This window comes from Mytilus californianus, unplaced genomic scaffold (assembly GCF_021869535.1).
Source record: "Mytilus californianus isolate M0D057914Y unplaced genomic scaffold, xbMytCali1.0.p SCAF_14, whole genome shotgun sequence".
In the NCBI taxonomy this organism is placed as follows: domain Eukaryota; kingdom Metazoa; phylum Mollusca; class Bivalvia; order Mytilida; family Mytilidae; genus Mytilus; species Mytilus californianus.
This window is the reverse complement of record NW_026262626.1, coordinates 35289765-35311479: the sequence shown is the minus strand read 5'-3', so window position 1 is coordinate 35311479 and position 21715 is coordinate 35289765. Positions and strand designations below refer to the sequence as shown.

The following is a 21715-nucleotide window of genomic DNA, read 5'->3' as shown; positions in this document are numbered from 1 at the left end:
AGAAACCTTATACATGATTTCCTGAATTTCTTAGGTGGAAACCTAATACATGATTTCCTGAATTTCTTAGGTGGAAACCTAATACATGATTTCCTGAATTTCTAAGGTGGAAACCTAATACATGATTTCCTGAATTTCTTAGGTGGAAACCTAATACATGATTTCCTGAATTTCTTAGGTGGAAACCTAATACATGATTTCCTGAATTTCTTAGGTGGAAACCTAATACATGATTTCCTGAATTTCTAAGGTGGAAACCTAATACATGATTTCCTGAATTTCTAAGGTGGAAACCTAATACATGATTTCCTGAATTTCTAAGGTGGAAACCTTATACATGATTTCCTGAATTTCTTAGGTAGAAACCTTATACATGATTTCCTGAATTTCTTAGGTGGAAACCTAATACATGATTTCCTGAATTTCTTAGGTGGAAACCTAATACATGATTTCCTGAATTTCTAAGGTGGAAACCTAATACATGATTTCCTGAATTTCTTAGGTGGAAACCTAATACATGATTTCCTGAATTTCTTAGGTGGAAACCTAATACATGATTTCCTGAATTTCTTAGGTGGAAACCTAATACATGATTTCCTGAATTTCTAAGGTGGAAACCTAATACATGATTTCCTGAATTTCTTAGGTGGAAACCTAATACATGATTTCCTGAATTTCTAAGGTGGAAACCTTATACATGATTTCCTGAATTTCTTAGGTGGAAACCTAATACATGATTTCCTGAATTTCTTAGGTGGAAACCTAATACATGATTTCCTGAATTTCTTAGGTAGAAACCTAATACATGATTTCCTGAATTTCTTAGGTGGAAACCTAATACATGATTTCCTGAATTTCTTAGGTGGAAACCTAATACATGATTTCCTGAATTTCTAAGGTGGAAACCTTATACATGATTTCCTGAATTTCTTAGGTGGAAACCTAATACATGATTTCCTGAATTTCTTAGGTGGAAACCTAATACATGATTTCCTGAATTTCTAAGGTGGAAACCTAATACATGATTTCCTGAATTTCTAAGGTGGAAACCTAATACATGATTTCCTGAATTTCTTAGGTGGAAACCTAATACATGATTTCCTGAATTTCTTAGGTAGAAACCTAATACATGATTTCCTGAATTTCTAAGGTGGAAACCTTATACATGATTTCCTGAATTTCTTAGGTGGAAACCTAATACATGATTTCCTGAATTTCTAAGGTGGAAACCTAATACATGATTTCCTGAATTTCTAAGGTGGAAACCTAATACATGATTTCCTGAATTTCTTAGGTGGAAACCTAATACATGATTTCCTGAATTTCTTAGGTAGAAACCTAATACATGATTTCCTGAATTTCTTAGGTGGAAACCTAATACATGATTTCCTGAATTTCTTAGGTGGAAACCTAATACATGATTTCCTGAATTTCTAAGGTGGAAACCTTATACATGATTTCCTGAATTTCTTAGGTGGAAACCTAATACATGATTTCCTGAATTTCTTAGGTAGAAACCTAATACATGATTTCCTGAATTTCTTAGGTGGAAACCTAATACATGATTTCCTGAATTTCTTAGGTAGAAACCTAATACATGATTTCCTGAATTTCTTAGGTGGAAACCTAATACATGATTTCCTGAATTTCTTAGGTGGAAACCTAATACATGATTTCCTGAATTTCTAAGGTGGAAACCTTATACATGATTTCCTGAATTTCTTAGGTGGAAACCTAATACATGATTTCCTGAATTTCTTAGGTGGAAACCTAATACATGATTTCCTGAATTTCTAAGGTGGAAACCTAATACATGATTTCCTGAATTTCTTAGGTGGAAACCTAATACATGATTTCCTGAATTTCTAAGGTGGAAACCTTATACATGATTTCCTGAATTTCTTAGGTGGAAACCTTATACATGATTTCCTGAATTTCTTAGGTGGAAACCTAATACATGATTTCCTGAATTTCTAAGGTGGAAACCTAATACATGATTTCCTGAATTTCTTAGGTGGAAACCTAATACATGATTTCCTGAATTTCTAAGGTGGAAACCTTATACATGATTTCCTGAATTTCTTAGGTGGAAACCTTATACATGATTTCCTGAATTTCTTAGGTGGAAACCTAATACATGATTTCCTGAATTTCTTAGGTAGAAACCTAATACATGATTTCCTGAATTTCTAAGGTGGAAACCTTATACATGATTTCCTGAATTTCTTAGGTGGAAACCTTATACATGATTTCCTGAATTTCTTAGGTGGAAACCTTATACATGATTTCCTGAATTTCTTAGGTGGAAACCTTATACATATTTCCTTTTTGGGTATTTCCATTATGGACTAGTCTTAGTGATGAAAGGAATTTATCATTTTTGAGAAATTCAAAAAACTTGTACTTAAAGTATAAGATTACACAACAGTACCATGAGTTGATAGAGAGTGTACAAGTGTCCTATTAAATTGTGAATGTAAATATAAATTATGCAAATTTTCACTGAAGAATTATCTTTTTGTTCATTTTAGGTCATATCAATAAATTTGAAAAAAATATTTACAGCTATATCTAATTCAATATCCAATGTCCCTATCCAGTAACATCAAAATATAAGTTCATTATGTGATTTATTTAAAGAAAATTTAGATGTTAAAAAAAATATAAAAACACAAGATGTTTTTTTTTTATAATTCAAAAGTAAATGTTACTTTCTGCTTCATTTGTACATGTATCTGAACATTTGAAATATTCTTACAAAACACAAATCTACTAATCTAACTTTCAGTACGCTTATTTAGATAATGTTAAGGTTTATAAGATTTTTCTCCATTTCATATTGTGTTTTATTGATTTATTTTTAGTCAGTTTGAAGTTAGCAGAGTCTTGAAATTATCAACATTCACTTAAAAGTCAATCTGATTTTTTGTTTGTTTCAAAATTAAACTTTAAATGGATTTCACTGACAAATCTTGTCAAACTATTAAATGTGCTTCAGGCAGTGTAACTCACTTCTAGAAATGCTGTTAATTTACCTGTAAGTTAACAATAGGATAATCCCTTACTTAGAACTTGTTTTACATTCTTCACAATTAAGAAACATCAAATCCTGCAATTTCATGAAAAGTAGAAAGCACTTTACTATATCCTAAATATGAAGATAGGAACATTACTTAATAGTACTAAATACAAAAATATATGGTATTGCCTACAATTTGGACTGTATTTATTTTAATGAATTTCATTTATCAATTAAAATACCCAGTAAGCAAAAATTAAAACTCCCATAAAACATTAACCTGCTGTATTGTAGATAAAATAAAGAAACCCCTTTGTGAACTATTCCAAAGGTCAAATGTAAAAATGGAGTTCCACTATGGCAGTAAGGGGTGCAGGGCATGAGTAATTGGATGTAAGTATGGAAAAATACAATAAGAATGTATGTTCAAGTTTGCTATATCCTATTTGCAGGAAAACTCTGAAAATTTGATACAATGTTCTTCATCAGTAAATTTCCAGGACAGTCCAAAAAAAGCATTTTGGCATTGTTAATTCAATTTTATTCATTTCATTCAAATAAACTTACTGATAAAACATCTAAATTCTGCATATCTGGTTCGGGAGAAATTAAAAATATTTCTCTGGTTCCATGATTTGAAAAAGTCCATATTCATTTTTTTTTAATATTTGATCCTATAATTTCTACATAGAATAATATTGCATCATTTTTCAATATGATTTATCTTTTTCAACTTCAGGCATATAAGAACAAATTACAATATATGGATATGAATATGCAAGGAGCAGATTTACAGAAATTTTCGATCAGAACCAATGAACTGTTCCTGAAAGCCAGAGGAAGAATTATGTTTATAACTCTTCGATAACATGACACTGACTGCCTGATCATTTTCTAAGAACAATTGAAACACTAAAATTCATAAAATTTAATATACTTATCATTGTATGATGTTGTGCTTGTATTACTGTGACAAAATTCTGACCTAGTTGGAATTTGTCTTATCAAACAAACTGTTCAACTGGTCTAAAGTTCGATAGGATTGTAATTATGCTTTATTTTATTACCTTGCACTTTGAGGACTTGACTGGTTTTCTACAGCAGTTGTTTAACATTTCTGACCATTTGAACAGTTTGATTTGATAAAACAAATTGCAATTTGGTCAGAATTTGTTATGAACTGCAATTGGTAGACTTACAGTTAAGTCATGGTAATAGGGAGATAATTCAACACCTACAGCGAAGTCACAGTAAAAGGGAGATAATTCAAAACAATATTATTGATACTTTACTCCTGGCTTTGGCACAGGTATGTGATATTACCAAGAAAATTCAGAATCCTTAAAAAGCTATTTTGCAAGAAATATGGGCCTATTTCATAACAATTTCAACAATTTTACCATAAGCAACAATTTCAGGAAAGCTTCAGGGCACACCTTAGACAATGCCTTGCTCTAAAGTAAAACAACTATTCTGTAACAGTGTGTAAAAATTCCTTCTTTTATTTCCATAGGAAGCTAATCAAAAGTTGTGAAATGGAAAATTAAAACAAATGAAAATCACAGGGTTTCTTCTTCTGCTGTAAATTGTGAAAATTTCTTCAAAGAACCCTACCAAATAATCTCCATGGGAATGAGATATACCAATTTCTCTAATTCTATGGAAATTTATCCCTTTCCGAACCCATTGTATAAAAAAATTTAATCAACGTGTGGTTGCCAGTGATCTCAGATGATGATTGGATGAGTTTAAGGGTCATAACCTTTCTCAGCTCACTGGATGCATCAAAATATGCTAACAGGTGTTAATGAAATTGACAACTTTATGGAAAGTGGAAGGCACTCGAAGGGGATTTTAGTTTAGCAAAAAAGGAAAATTTATTTTTTAATCATTAGAGAAACAGATTCTTACATAGTTACTCGTGGATTATCGGATTTATCCAATCTCGATAGTTAAATTATCAATTTTAAAGTCCTCGCCGAGGCTCGGACTTTAAAATTGATAATTTAACTATCTCGATTGGATAAATCCAATAATCCACTGGTACCAATGTAAGAATCTATATGTAAACACAACTGTATTTCAAATATCATTTAAAAGTATCCATTAAACTGACCTTATTACAAACTTTAACATGTTAACTATGCAAAAAGTTCAAACTCAGTAAATAATGATTAAGGCGACAGTTCCAATAATATCCATGGAAATGAGATGTGTCAATGCTTATTCAAGTGCATACAAAACATCCATAAATAACACTATTGGTTACTTTTAATCTGACCTAATCACAAAATTTTAACAATTGTAGATTGAAAGAGCAAGCCTATCCTGGCAGGCGAGACAAAAACATTTTTTCCCCATTTTAAAATTTCTGATTTCTCCAACATTCCTGTTACCCTAACTTTAGAATGCAAAAAAATAAATAAAAATCCAAATGATAATAAATTGCTTCGCCGAGCACAGCTGGATATAACCGCAGAGGTCCAACCCTGAACAGTTGGGGCAAAAATGGACACAATATTCGCGCTTGATACAGGTCTGAATTTGGATTGTAATTCAATATTTGACACATAATAGGTTTCTGACACAGAATAACTGTAGTCAAAGAACTTAGAATTGGTTATATGATTTGAATTTATATTCAATTTTTTGCTTTAGTGCAATACACTATGCTGTTGCAAATTGACCTCCCCCCCCCCCCCTTTTTTTGCAAAAAAAAAATAAATTGAAGGATTTTCTTTTTGATTTCTGAAATCTTGAGGAGAAAAAATTGTCCCCCCCAATTTTTTTCTAACCTCTCCCCCTCTTTTTTCGAAAAAAAATTTCTTTCCCTCAGTCATGGTCATAATTTCAATTCAAATTTCCAATGGAGTTAGCAACCATAATAACCCATTTAAATACATCATAAAGGTCTTAAAATAGAAAATGACATACATAATCATAGCTAAAGTTAATTTACCTTAATCAGCATTTTTTAAAATTATTAAAATAGTAACATCTAATAAATTGCTTCGATGAGCACAGCTGGATACGACCGCAGAGGTCCAACCCTGAACAGTTGGGGCAAAAATGGACGCAATATTCGTGCTTGAAACAGGTCTGAATTTGGACTGTAATTCAATATTTGACACATAAAAGGTTTCTGACACAGAATAACTGTAGTCAAAGAACTTAGAATTGGTTATATGATTTGAATTTATATTCAATTTTTTGCTTTTGTGCAATACACTTTGCTGTTGCGAATTGACCCCCCCTCCCCCCCCATAAAAAAATTAAAAAAATTACCCCCCCCGCATAACCCTCAAAATCAATCCCAACCTTCTTTTTGTGGTATTGAACCTTATGGTAAAATTTCATAGAGATCCATTCACTTAAACTAAAGTTATTGTGCGAAAACCAATGTGTCTTTGGACGACGACGATGCCAACGTCATACCAAAATACGACCGAAAAAAATTGTATAAAAAGGAAATATGAAATGACAAAAATAAAAGACACAAGAGACAGAATTTTTTGGTCTTATTCCAGATGGGATGAACATTTACAATAGTGTATCTTTTTCATTGTCTGGTAGTAAATATAAGAAGGTAATTCACTTGTTTACAGGAGACGGGATGTCTATATAATTCAGAAGTAGTTTTAATGTATATAATAGATAACTTAAATGTTTACAGGAGACTGGGAAATCTATAAAATGTGTAAGTCTTCCCTGTGTGTCATCCCATGTCTCCAAATAAAAAAAATCAGAAATGGATAAGTTCATGTTTTAGTAAGGGACTCTCCAAATCACTTAAACCAAAAATTAAAATAGCAAGTGCAGAACATGATGTCCTAGAAGAAATATAAAAGTTTGCTAGAATTCTATCCATTAATTTTCATGGAGGTGTGGAATTATTACAAGAGGCTCTCAAGAGCCTGAATCGCTCACCTGCATTTCAGAGGAGAAGATTTTTAAATGTTAGCAAACTTGATGAACAAATTGTGTAAAATTGTCTTTAAAGGGCAATAACTCCTTAAGGGGTCAATTGACAATTTTGGTCATATTAACTTTTTTGTAGATCTTACTTTACTGAACATTATTGCTGCTTACAGTTGACATATATCTATAGTACTATTCAAAATAATAACAAAAAACTGCAAAATTTTGTTAAAACTACCAATTCGGTGGCAGCAACCCAACAATGGGTTGTTCTATTCGTCTGATAATTTCAGGGCCTATAGATCTTGACCAAATAAACAATTTTACCTCATGTCACATTTGCTCTAAAAGATTTAGTTTTAGAGATACATGTATAAGCCAAAAACTGCATTTGACCCTTATGTTCTATTTTTAGCCATGGCGGCCATGTTTGTCAATGGATACAAAATTTGGATACAATTTTATAAACAAGATACCCTAAGGAACATTTAGTTAAAGTTTGAAGGTAATTGGCCCAGTAGTTTCAGAGGAGAAGATTTTTAAATGTTAGCAAACTTGATGAACAAATTGTGTAAAATTGTCTTTAAAGGGCAATAACTCCTTAAGGGGTCAATTGACAATTATGGTCATATTAACTTTTTTGTAGATCTTACTTTGCTGAACATTATTGCTGCTTACAGTTTATATATATATATAATAATATTCAAAATAATAACAAAAAACTGCAAAATTTTGTTAAAACTACCAATTCGGTGGCAGCAACCCAACAATGGGTTGTTCGATTCGTCTGAAAATTTCAGAGCTGATAGATCTTGACCAATTGAACAATTTTACTCAATGTCAGATTTGCTCTAAAAGCTTTAGTTTTTGAGATATAAGCCAAAAACTGCATTTGACCCCTATGTTCTATTTTTAGCCATGGCGGCCATGTTTGTCGATGGATCAAAACTTCGGATATAATTTATAAACTAGATACCCTAAGAAACATTTAGTTAAAGTTTGAAGGTATTTGGCCCAGTAGTTTCAGAGGAGAAGATTTTTGAAATAGTTTACGACGACAGACGACGATGACGACGACGACGGACGCCAAGTGATGGCATAAGCTCACATGGGGCCCATCGGGCCCCGGTGAGCTAAAAAGTGTGACACAGACGATGACAGAAGTGATCCCTTTGTGTTGCTGTAAGCTGTCAGGTGACACAATAATTCAACAGTTCATGGTCATATTTTACAGGTAACTTAAATGTATACAGGAGACTGGCAGATCTATATAATTCAACAGTTCATGGTGATATTTAACAGATAACTTACATGTATACAGGAGACTGGCAGATCTATATAATTCAACAGTTCATGGTGATATTTAACAGATAACTTACATGTATACAGGAGACTGGCAGATCTATATAATTCAACAGTTCATGGTGATATTTAACAGATAACTTACATGTATACAGGAGACTGGCAGATCTATATAATTCAACAGTTCATGGTGATATTTAACAGATAACTTACATGTATACAGGAGACTGGCAGATCTATATAATTCAACAGTTCATGGTGATATTTAACAGATAACTTACATGTATACAGGAGACTGGCAGATCTATATAATTCAACAGTTCATGGTGATATTTAACAGATAACTTACATGTATACAGGAGACTGGCAGATCTATATAATTCAACAGTTCATGGTGATATTTAACAGATAACTTACATGTATACAGGAGACTGGCAGATCTATATAATTCAACAGTTCATGGTGATATTTAACAGATAACTTACATGTATACAGGAGACTGGCAGATCTATATAATTCAACAGTTCATGGTGATATTTAACAGATAACTTACATGTATACAGGAGACTGGCAGATCTATATAATTCAGCAGTTCATGGTGATATTTAACAGATTTGCAGGAGCTAAAGAAAACCATCACCTTCTTCTTTCTGTTCTTTTTAAGGAATGTAAATAATAACAGAAATCTTTTGTCTGACGGACACACTATATAGCCCTGAAAATAAATCAAAGCATCATCAGCAACCAGTATGCACTAATAAAAACAGCATTTAATTGATATTTGGAATACAATTACCGGGTAAACAAAATTTCATTCTGGTTAAAAAGAAGGTGAATAATAACATAGGGTTACAAAAATTATACAAAAGTTTAATTGAAATCAAGTCAGAAGTTGAAGATGGGTGACTGCTTTTTGTCATCTGCATCGACAGTACATGTAAAATTAAACAAAAATATTCATTTCATAAAAAACAAAACAGTTAAGAGTAAACGTCAGGTGTTTACAAAGATAAGAATAGACAAAATACGTTAAGTACTTGCGGAATTAAAAAAAATAGTTGCAGATGTATGCATAACACTCTCCCCTTTGTCACTATCTATTAAGGTCAAATCTTAATCTTTTTACCTAACTTTTATATAAATCAAGAAATGCTGAACAAACGCCTCCTATATTTCCTATTTGTAGAGTTCCCTTAAGAAGATACAGATGGTATACAGGGTTGTCAAACAAAATTAATAAAATACAGCTAAAGTGAAAACAACACTTATGTGAACTGCAATTTTATTGGTTGACATGTTTTGCTGATTAGGTTGGTGTCTTAAGGACATGGTATTGTAACGTTTATGAGTCATGAGTCGTGTAAATCCTGTTTCTATTTTTAGTTATAAAATATAACTAGGTTTGTCCTTTCAGATTTTGAGGGGATAGTTTTTCTCGTGCTAGAGACTCAATGTCCAGACTTGGATATTTAAACCTCGTCTGGACAATATTTCTTAAGATTGGGGAAAACTTTCTTACTGGTAAGTCGTATTCAAAATTATTTTATTCAAGTTTCAATGTTTGACTTAAATAATGATTTCCTTACAATTAATTTATGTTTCGGTTTTAGAGTCAAACATTTCTAAATTCATAATCTACGTTTCCATTCCAAAAAATAGAAGGAATTGTACACTAGCTAGATATTTTATGAATATTGGGTTTATAAAGAGATGGTGTCCATTTTGGTAGTGATATTTAATAAAATGCTCCGCAGGGCACAGCTTGATACGACCGCAGAGGTCAAACCCTGAACATTTGGGGCAAGTATGGACACAACATTCAAGCTTGATACAGCTTTGCTTTTGGATTGTGATTAAATATTTGACACAGCATAGGTTTCTGACACAGAATGAATGTGGTCTAAGAACTTAAAAATTTTAAATTGGACATTCACCTATTATGGTCCAATATCCAAAATCTAAATACATGGTTAGATTCAGCATATCAAAGAACCCAAAGAATTCAATTTTTGATGAAATCAAACAAAGTTTAATTTTGGACCCTTTTGACCTCAATGTGGACAAAGTTGATAACGGGGCCCAAAAATCAAAAATCTAAATACATGGTTAGATTCAGCATATCAAAGAACCCCATATATTCAATTTTTGTTGAAATCAAACAAAGTTTAATTTTGGACCCCGATTTGGACCAACTTGAAAACTGGGCCCATAATCAAAAATCTAAATACATGTTTAGATTCAGCATATCAAAGAACCCTAAGAATTCAATTTTTGTTAAAATCAAACTAAGTTAAATTTTGGACCCTTTGGACCTTAATGTAGACCAATTTGAAAACGGAACCAAAAATTAGGAATCTAAATACACGGTTAGATTCGGCATATCAAAGAACCCCAATAATTCAATTTTTGATGAAATCAAACAAAGTTTAATTTTGGACCCTTTGGACCTCAATGTGGACCAATTTAAAAAGGGGCCCAAATTCCAAAAACTAAATACACGGTTAGATTCAGCATATTAAAGAACCCCAAGAATTCAAGAATAAAATCCCATTGAAATTGGTCAAGAAATAAGCAATTTATACGAAGTATCTTCTTTTGCACAATACTGTGCAATTAAATATTTCTTGCTATTGCGCAATACTGTACTATTGACAATTTCTTGCTATTGCGCAATACTGTACTATTGACAATTTCTTGCTATTGCGCAATATTGTGCTATTGGATATTTCTTGCTATTGTGCAATACTGTGCAATTGAAGATTTCTTGCTATTGCGCAATACTGTGCAATTGAAGATTTCTTGCTATTGTGCAATACTGTGCAATTGAAAATTTCTTGCTATTGCACAATACTTATTATATAATAATTTACACATCCTGTTTGGTGTGTATCTCCTACCATATCATTATTATTTGCTTTTAAATATAAATCAGAAATAACCAACTTAAAATGGAAAATTTTAAAAGAAAAAAAAAAGGAAAAAAAAAAAAATCCCCCCCCCCAAATTTTTTGAACCCCCTTATGATTCATCACCCCCAAACTCAATCCCAGCCTTCCCTTTGTGGTATGGTACCTTGCAGTACAATTTCAGAGAGATCCATACACTTGTCAACACAAGTTATTGTCTGGAAACTAGAAAAATGTATTTTTTGCCCCTTTTTGGCCCCTAATTCCTAAAATAATGAGGCAATTACCCCCATCATCAATCCAAGCCTTCCCTTTGTGGTATGGTACCTTGCAGTACAATTTCAGAGAGATCCATACACTTGAACACAAGTTATTGTCTGGAAACTAGAAAAATGCTTACTTTTGGCCCCTTTTTGGCCCCCCAATTCCTAAACGTTTCGGCAATTACCCCCAAACTCAATTCCAGCTTTCCCTTTGTGATATGGAACCTTGTAGTACAATTTCAGAAAGATCCATACACTTACACACAAGTTATTGTCATTAAACTAGAAAAATGCTTGTTTTTTGCCCCTTTTTTGGCCCCTGATTCCTAAAATTTTGAGGCAATTACCCCCAAAATCAATCCCAGCATTCCTTTTGTGATATGGAACCTTGTGGTACAATGTCAGAGAGATCCATACACTAACACACAAGTTATGTCTGGAAATTACAAAAATGCTTATTTTTGGCCCCTTTTTGGCCCCTAATTCCTTTACTGTTGGTACCATAACCCCCAAAATCAATCCCAACCTTTCTTTTGTGGTATTGAACCTTGTGGTAAAATTTCATAGAGATCCATTCACTTAAACTAAAGTTAGAGTGCGAAAACCAATGTGTCTTCGGACGACGCCGGACAACGCCAGACGACGACGACGACGACGACGACGACGCCAACGTCATACCAATATACGACCACAAAAATTTTTTTGCGGTCGTATAAAAAGGTGGTTAATCCAAAAGGGATATTTTAGAGTAACAGGAATTGATTAAATGCGACTGACTTTGGTCCCTGGTAAATAAAATTTCAAGGTTCATGTTCTAGTCTAACAAAGATGGTGGGAACCAGTGGGTATATTTATTTTATCTCTGAAGTCAAAATGTGTGACATCGTGAATTTGATTGATTGAAGTTCGGTCATGTCTAAATTTCTAGTGTGGGAATTTATTTCTTGAATCAATTTTAGAGTACTAAGGCCAAACACTTTCATTTTACTTGGTTAATTTATTATGGGTATTTTTCACTGTGGATGCATTTCCCCAATTTATCCTGTAAGGTGAGGTTCGAAAATGTATTGAATATTCATGGATTAAATTTCATATTGAGATACCGCGATATACGAGTTTATTGTCTGTCTTTTAAATATGAAACTGTTTTATCCATCTTGGTTATTTGTTATATGAGTGAATACATTGCTTGGCGCAGTCGACACCTCCTGACATTTCTAGATTTCTGACACCTGTCATTAGTTGAATTGATTGGTTCTTGGTATTGTCAGTTTGCTGTCCAAAGACCTGGAGTGAAAGCACAGGCCGAACCCTCTTTACCAGTAACATAAACAGTTGAGCTATTGGGGTTTAATTCCATGAGACAAAATATGAATCCGTTTACATATAAAAACCCATTAACCTTGCAGTATACAGAAATTAGAATCCCTGAAGTACAGGGTAATGACATCAGATACTAATTTCCGTGGATTTCATTGGTATAGATAAACCACTAATTTGAATGTTCAATGAAGTATACATTTTGTATATAGGCTTGTATGCACACTTTGCAAAACCGCAAATTCAAATATCCATGAAAAAACAACTTTTCCTCAATCCATGAAAATAAATACATTTACAGTAGTACATGTAGTATGTCTTCTCAATAACCATAATGAAACTCTGCCTATGCTGTTGTTTATAAATGAGTATTCTAATTGTGATGCTTGATTAAACCTCCTATCAAACCCAGCATGCAAAAATATAAGACTTTAATTGCCTAAACTACTGTAAAATAGCTCTATAAGTTGTATAGTTTGTCTGAAAACAAAAAGGTCCAAAAACCTGGTTAACTGATCACGGATTTCTTTAAATAAAATTAAAATCTTTATCATGATGTTCCTTGTATATTTTAACAATGCAGTATTTTTTCAAAAGTGTTTTAAGTCTGTTATTTTAACATTATGTCTGTTAATTCACAACTACCAGACAACAAAATTACCAGACTTGACTGTAATGGAGCATACATAATCACTGTTTAAATAATGATAAAACTCACATTCTAGAAATAATTCTGTCTTTTATCCATCACTATCAGCTACTTAAGATAAGTTTAGGCAAATATAACAAATATAAATAACAGACCTGCTCTAATCCTTCAACAGTAGCCTTTTCCCTTTTGTCATCCACTCCTACATATAATGGTTCCTTCTTTAAGGATATACGAGCCAAATCTTCTATCTTCCTGGTCTGTGTAGCAGAGAATAACATTGTCTGTCTTCTCTCTGAAAAAGAATTTAGAAGGAAACTGATAATAGCAGATTTACATTATGTCAAATCTTAGTGACAGTTTGAGAGCAGACTATGGCTACTCAAAGCTTTTCTATAGTTGAATTAAGTTGAAAGGGCAGTCTTTTGGCAATATAATGTGGTCTGGCAGGAGTAAAACCAAGCCACATGTTGGGAGAAAATCACACTCTGTGTAAGCTACAGAACCCCAGAAGCAACTGTCCATGAGGGGTCAATAAGCTAAGTGATCTGTTGCCCTTTTTTCTCTATTGGCATTAAAAATATTTTGTCCTTGGTTTTAATCCATCATTTTAAAACCCGAAAAATGTATCAAAAACCCAAAATAGCTGGGTTCCACAGATTTTTTTTTAAACAATGGAGAATGGTTTATACTGAACATTTATAAAATATAAAATGGGTGAGCAAATTTAAACAACTCCATAACAAAAGGTGCATAACCTCAATAAGTTTGTAATTTCTGTATGAAATTCAAAAGATTTTGGTTAAAAACAAAAACTGTTACCATCTTTTAGTTTTTTTTGCTGAAAAATCCAAAATAACAGATGCACACCTTCAACATGTGTGTTATCTTTATGTGAAGTTTCAAGGATCTGGGTTTAAAATTGGAGGAGGACTTGATTACATAAAAAAGTTACCAACTTTTCCTCGACCTCCCACCCACCCATTCAAAATCACTATATTATTAGCTGCTTTTGGACTTTGTCAAACACATTCAAAACAAAACTTTATTAGTTTTTGTATTGTTCTTGTCATGAATATAATAAGAGTTCAAATGTCCCCTACGTTGCACATATTTTATCTATCCAAGGGCAATAACTAAAAAAAAAAAACAAATTATAAATATCTTAGAGAAATGAAGGCTTCAGAGCAAATGCAATGCCATTTCCATTATAATTAATTTTTCCAAGGGCATAACTAATTAAAAATATTCGATCAGCACTTATTTTCGAAAGTGTCAAAGACATTGTGATATAAACCTATGATATAAGTTTCATTAAAAACTGGCAAGAATTGTACACATGAGAGCATTAACGATGCAATTTTTCATATAATTAGTGTTTCCAAGGGGCATAACTCTATTTAAAATAATTGATTGGCACTGATTTTCGAACTTGTCCAAGACATTGCTGATATAAACCTATGATATAAGTTTCATAAAAATCTGGCAAGAACTGTACATTAGAGAGCGCTAACAAGACCTGATTTTGATTTATTTCACAGTATTCACTTTTTTGTTTTTGTTTCTAAGTATAAGAAATGCAAGGATGAGTTTTCCTCAAATAAGCTGAAGCCATACTATTTTGAAACACTGCTGATGATATGCTTTTTAGACTTACTTGGTAATAATTTGATAATCTGTTTCATTTCTTCCTCAAAACCAATATCTAAAATCCTGTCTGCTTCATCAATGATCAAACACTGTAGATTCTTGTACATAAAATTTGCTGTGTTCTGAAGTAAAAGAATTGATTTTTACATAAGAATGGTAAACATATTGACAACCAGAAACTTTTCTTTTTTAGGATATAGTTATAACATATACTTTTTGTAGTAAAAGCAGATTAAAAGCCATTTTCAACTGATTTTTATAGTTTGTTCATATGTTGTCCTGTTACACCACTGTCCCAGGTTAGGGAAGGGTTTGGTGCCCGCTAACATGTTTAACCCTGCCACATTCTGTATGTGCCTGTCCCAAGTTAGGAGCCTGTAATTCAGCGGTTGTCGTCTGTTGCTGAATATCATATTTGTATTTCGTTCATTGTTTTTTTACATAAATCAGGCCGTTAGTTTTCTAGCTTGAATTGTTTTACATTTGTCATTTCTGGGCCTTTTATAGGTGACTATGCAGTATGGGTTTTGCTTATTGTTGAAAGCCATACAGGAACTTATAGTTGTTAGCTTCTATTTCATTTGGTCTCTGGTGGAGAGTTGTCTAATTGGCATCTTCTTATTTTTGTATTTATAGTCAATTCTGCAATTTTTGTAAATTTAACAAAAACCAAAGCTGTCATGGTTTCAATGGTTGATTAACTTGATCCAAATTGTATAGTACAAAGATATAAGCATCTATATCCATTCTAAACGAAGTGACCTCCAGGATGCTGATTACTTTAAGTTCTAGTTTTCTATAGCCTTCCAAAGAGTGAACAAACATCATAACATTAATTGAAAGTTGTTGTTGAAGTAGTCTGCAGTTAAAAGAAGCAAAATTCTGAACTTCCATAAATGTTCGAATAGCTTTCCTCCTTAAACTGGAGTGGTCATATACTATAGTTGCTTATAATATTTCAGGAATACTTCATCATGTTTAAAACATTTCTGGAGGTCTTATTTAATTCCTTTACCCTTTCGCCGATGAGTCCCGTTTTACTGGGATCGGAATACCTCTTTTATATTTCCCACTCAAAACAGTGCAAACACGAGTTATCTTTCTTTATTGAATACCCAGATGAAGTGTAAACATGGCGCTTCCGTTTGTTGAAAACCGTGTCAAAATCAGAGGAAATTTACGGAATTTACGAGAATTTGAAATGAGGGAACATTTTTTTTGAAAGAATATGGAAGAATTGAAGCTCAACTAGTATACTTTTTTGACATAAAATGTCGTTTTATGTACAAAACACTTGGAATGGACATCATTCAGTGTAAGGAATTTGTACAGCCTCATTAAATTTTTCAAAATTTTGCCGTTTTGGGTTAAAAAATTACGATTTTGGGTCAAAGAGCAGAATTTTGAGAATTTCACCTAGGTAATGCTGATAATTTGAAAATTTGAATATTTTATGAAGAAAAAATTATCAAAACATGAACAAAACTGTGAACATGGTGTTAGTGAATGAAATAAAGACACAAATAACTACAAGTTTTTATTGACATTTATTATGAAGATCTCCCACTTGAGTAATAGTAGCAAGGGAAGCCATCGTCTCAGAGTAGCTTCTGTCTGGGCAGCTAACGGTGAAAGGGTTAAAAGATAATTTTCAAAGGGTCATATTTCTTACTAATCTGAAAGTATTGAACACCATTGAAGTAGGACAGACAATAATACCATGGCCAAAGATAAAACACAAACAACTGTCCAGAAAAGGTTATACAAGAAAACTAAATAGTGAACAAAACCAACCCAACCAAAAACACCAGGTGAACTTAGAGGTGTACCAGAAGGTATCCAGTTAATGACTATCCTTACAATATGCATTGTAAACTTGCCTGCAAGTGATCTAGTAGTCTCCCTGGTGTTGCAACTAGAAAATTGACTCCTTTGGCAAGCTTCTTTGCTTCATCTTGTCGACTTGTTCCACCCATAATCAATCCAAATGTGTGACAATGATACTTTAATAACTCTTTCAGTACTCCAAAAGTCTGCATTGAGAGTTCTCTAGTAGGGGAGATAACTATACAACCAGTTCCTATTCACAAAATAAAACAAATAAATGTTTATCATTCAAGTTGTTTTCTTATTTCTCATTCAAAACTTCAATTATGTCATAAACCTTTGAGATACCTCTAGGGTTAAGGACTATTCCAGAAAAAAAAAAAATGTGGTGTCCTACCCTCCCATAGATATTATTTTTAATGGCCCACAGTACATCAATTAAACTATATCTTATTAAGAAAATAATCTTCACTTTATTGAGTTTATATCAGCTCACCTATGTTTATAATCAATTGACACAATGCTTGATGATCGATCTAAAACAATCATTAACATAGCAACAAAGTAAGTAATTTGTTTCATCATTTTTTTTCGGTAATCAAATAATTATTTTGAAGAAGGAGATTGAATCAAAATTGTAGTGGTTTACATGGGCAGGATGATGATGATGATGATGTTGTTGTAGGAAGAAAATGCATTCATTTTAGGTCCTGACATTGTGTATTTTTACAAAGTGGACTGTTGTTTTAAATCAGAATTGTCTAAAACTAAACTAAAAGTCATGTAATGATGATTTATTATACTTACAAAATGCTGACTAAAATTTGGAAGTGAGAAAATTTCCGCCATTTAACAGGCTAAACAAATGATGAATGAGATGCAAGCAGGCAAGAATTCTTGCCACACAACATATTTTCATTATCTACAGCATGTAAAACAAAAAATAAACTATTTTCTTTTAATTTAAACTCCGTTTGGTGAACCAACGCCTGTGTGAATCATTTTGATAGAGTCCCTGAAGTGGATACCTTGGTATGCGGGGTATCCACTTCAGGGACTCTATCAAAATGATTCACACAGGCGTTGGTTCACCAAACGGAGTTTAATTTAAGATTAATTTATTCGTGAACCCCTGCATCCGAAAGGAACCGCCTTGCTACAAGCGCCGATCTACAGGCCACCAGCGTATACATGGACCAAGGATTATTCCATACGTGCGACAAAACAACAACTGAACCAAGATTACCAAGATTTCCGATACCACCTTACATACATGTACATCTATAAATGATAGCAGAAGAAACGGACCACACACCACGCGGGTGCCGATCATAAATGAACTATAAATTTACAACCATGCCGATAAACAGACCAACTACAGAAGACGATCAAAAAATTATACATATACCAAATAATTAACAAGGGAACAATTTTTGACAATTTCATTTTCCATTAGCGGCAACCAAAATCTTCCCATTGTTGCCGACGCGCCAGGAAGTAGTAACATCCAACAATGGCCAGGTTGGAAGAGAAGCCTTGCGAAGTGGTAGGAACCATGGGAAGATTGTCCATTTAGATACCAAGCCTTTAGAACAATGTCATGTATCATATAAAAGTAAAACGAACTCAATTTACATTGTAAACAAACTTTATTTTTCTATATTTATCTTATCTATTTATAACTCTTTATTGCTACTTTCACTTTTTATTGTTTCTCTCACCATGACAACGTCAAATTCAATGTACCACTTTGAGTACTTCAGTAATTAATTTCTGTATGAAAATTGTCCTGATGACGCCTGCCCTGCAGGTGAAACATGTCGACCATAGCAAATAAAATTGCAGACCATTTGAAGTGTTGTTGTCAATTTTGAGTATTATTTTCTTTTAAATTTTGAAAAATCATACAAACCTATATTATCACGAAAACAAGGCTTTTACAGTTTTGGCAATTTCAATCTAAATCAAATAAATAACAACATGCAATATAAAGAATTTCTCACTGTAGGATTAATCTGGTGATTACACCATTTAGTTGACAGTTAAATCAATTCCTTCAACAAATTATGTTAACATTATGAAGCTATTGTAATAATTATAATATTTACCATTTCTTGGCATAAATTTCAACTTGTACATGAGTTCTACAGCCGGAATTAAGAAGGCTAATGTTTTACCACTTCCTGTTCTAGCAGCGCCCATTAAATCCCTATAAAGAAACAAACATATATTTGGCAATCACACCACATTTTCTTATGTTTATCTATAAAGTACTTTAAAAATACATAGATAGTTGTGTTTTTCTGTAAGAATTTAGTTACATAGATTTTCATTCATTGAATTAAACAGGCTTTTTGGGCCACTTAAAAATATTTTCAAAACAACCAATTTCTATTGTATTTAATTTAGTTGTGGTTTTTAAAATTTTACAACTGGTGGTAGACATTAATAGAGAATATTATATGGCTTTCTAATATCAAATCTGTATCAACCCGAGACACCAATATAATCCCAAGAGCTCTGCTCGAGGGATTATATTGGTTGAGGGTTGATACGGTGTGTGATATTGAAAAAGCCATATCATGTACACTTTATTATATATCTCAAGTAGATGTTTTTTCAAGTGACGTAACTTCATACAGATTAGGGGTTTGATAAAGCCTTTTGAACGGTGACTGATGTCAATGACATGACGTCTTACAGATTAAGGGTGTGATAAGCCCTTACAACCGTGACTGATATCGATATCATCACGGATGGCTGATACAGCACGATTGCCATTGATCGTATTACACATACAATTTACATGTATTTACTATTATGTATATACTAAAAATCTTTACCACATCCATAAAACCTATCACACAACAATAAAGGAAAAGTTATGATAATTCCCCTATTTTTTACCCCTTGAATTAAAAGATCAAGAGAGTATTATCTAAAATAAACCCCAACATCTTTCAAATGTTCACAAAACATTTGTCTTTCAGATATCAGTGTTAAAGGGGCACTAGCTGTCAAATTCATGTTCACCGATTTGTCTCAAACTCTCATATTTGATTTATAACAAAGTAAAACATTTATCCAAATTATGAAAAGTTTAAAATAAACAATATACCGGGCATGGGCTCGATAATATGTAGCTTCATTTTGTGTGTACTTTAGTCTAGACGCCATCTAATTAACTGTTGAGTTGACCCCCGAAGACCTCCAATTGCCATATAAGCGATATAAACATAAATATAGATATAAATAGATATCAGACTCGTGCATTTGGATTTTTCTACGTCTGTTTAATTTCATATTATAGATTTAATATATATGTTAACCATCGTTTTTACCTGTATAAGAATTATTTTTTGTGGATCGAATCAGTCAATCAAATGATTTACCTTTGTTTCACTTTCAATGTTGACATTCTTTTCCTTTAAATAATTAAACACGCACAATGCATGCTGTATCCATCTCTAGCTAAGGGGTTAAATTGAAGTTCACATGAATACGGATTCAATGAGGTCGAATTATTCACTTGCAAGTGAATAATTCATCCTCAATGTTTCTTAGCTTATTTTGACAAAATAGAACCATACTGGCTTCTTAAAGCGATATATTATTTCACTATTTCACTTTCATTAATGATTGAACAAAAAAAATCATATTTTATATTTTTTTATATATCTTGTAGCTAGTGCCCCTTTAATATTTTTGATTTTTGTATAACATATTTGCTTTAGGCTTTGTAAACTACAAACTTTATAGGAATAACCAAATGCCAAAGTATCTTCATTTTGAATCTTGTCATTAATGTTGAAGTATGAGCAACAGCCTTACACAAAATAGAAAACAGTTCATATGAGTTAAATATTTTAAATAGCCTGAAATTTTACATGTATGTTAACCTACCTCCCGTGTAACAGATGAGGAATGGAGTTAGCCTGAATTTTTTACATGTATGTTAACCTACCTTCCTTGCAACAGATGAGGAATGGAGTTAGCCTGAATTTTTTACATGTATGTTAACCTACCTCCCTTGTAACAGGTGAGGAATGGAGTTAGCCTGAATTTCAGTCATGTTTGTAAATCCCATATCTTCGACTCCTTTCTGCGTCAAATCTGAGACATCTAATGATGAAAACATTGACTCTGTCAATATATTCTTAGAACCTACAACATAAAAAAGTCATAAAGATGAAAATAAAATGTTGCCATAAGTAAGATTTTTGTCACCAGTTTTCTTTTATAGACCAAAGTATCTTGATGTATTTAAGTAAACTGTAGGCTTGTAAAGTTTTAAATTCACCTAGAAGGTGGTACAAAGTGTTCTTGTATTTGGGAAACAATGGATAGCTACAATATTGGGATGTTTAAAATAGAGTGTCAATAAAGTTTTTGCTTCTCAGAAAGTTTAAAATCATTTTTAGAAATTTTAAATAAAGGGCCTCATGTATTGTACCTCAATCTCCATCTAATAACCTAGAATCATTCCATAAAGACAATGACTACATTATCATTATGATTAGTTTCTGAAAATGCTGGCTTCAGAACAATTGGCAACAAGAGTACTTTGCATTGGATAGACCAAGTATACAGATGTTAACCAGTATACAGATTCCCTTCAGAGCAGGGGCATATCAGTTGTTAACCAGTATACAACCTCCCTTCAGAGCAGGGGTATAACAGTTGTTAACCAGTATACAGACTCCCTTCAGAGCAGGGGTATAACAGTTGTTAACCAGTATACAACCTCCCTTCAGAGCAGGGGTATAACAGTTGTTAACCAGTATACAACCTCCCTTCAGAGCAGGGGTATAACAGTTGTTAACCAGTATACAACCTCCCTTCAGAGCAGGGTATAACAGTT

The 21715-nt window shown here is 32.7% G+C and overlaps 1 protein-coding gene and 1 long non-coding RNA gene across 2 annotated transcripts in view; one reads left to right on the top strand and one right to left on the bottom strand.

Moving 5' to 3' along the window:
- The window catches only part of LOC127724666 (uncharacterized), a 70001-nt gene that overhangs the window by 35324 nt on the left and 12962 nt on the right, over positions 1–21715 (bottom strand). Inside the window, exons 6-11 of the mRNA XM_052231703.1 lie at positions 20880–21018; positions 18963–19063; positions 16908–17107; positions 15035–15149; positions 13533–13672; positions 8793–8954 (exon numbers count right to left, since the gene is read on the bottom strand). Coding sequence (XP_052087663.1) covers positions 8793–8954; positions 13533–13672; positions 15035–15149; positions 16908–17107; positions 18963–19063; positions 20880–21018 — 857 coding nt within the window. The remainder of the gene's footprint in view (positions 1–8792; positions 8955–13532; positions 13673–15034; positions 15150–16907; positions 17108–18962; positions 19064–20879; positions 21019–21715) is intronic.
- LOC127724820 (uncharacterized) lies at positions 3293–3967 on the top strand. The gene is made up of 2 exons (XR_007992732.1): positions 3293–3412; positions 3759–3967. It is a non-coding gene; the product is annotated as an uncharacterized LOC127724820 (long non-coding RNA).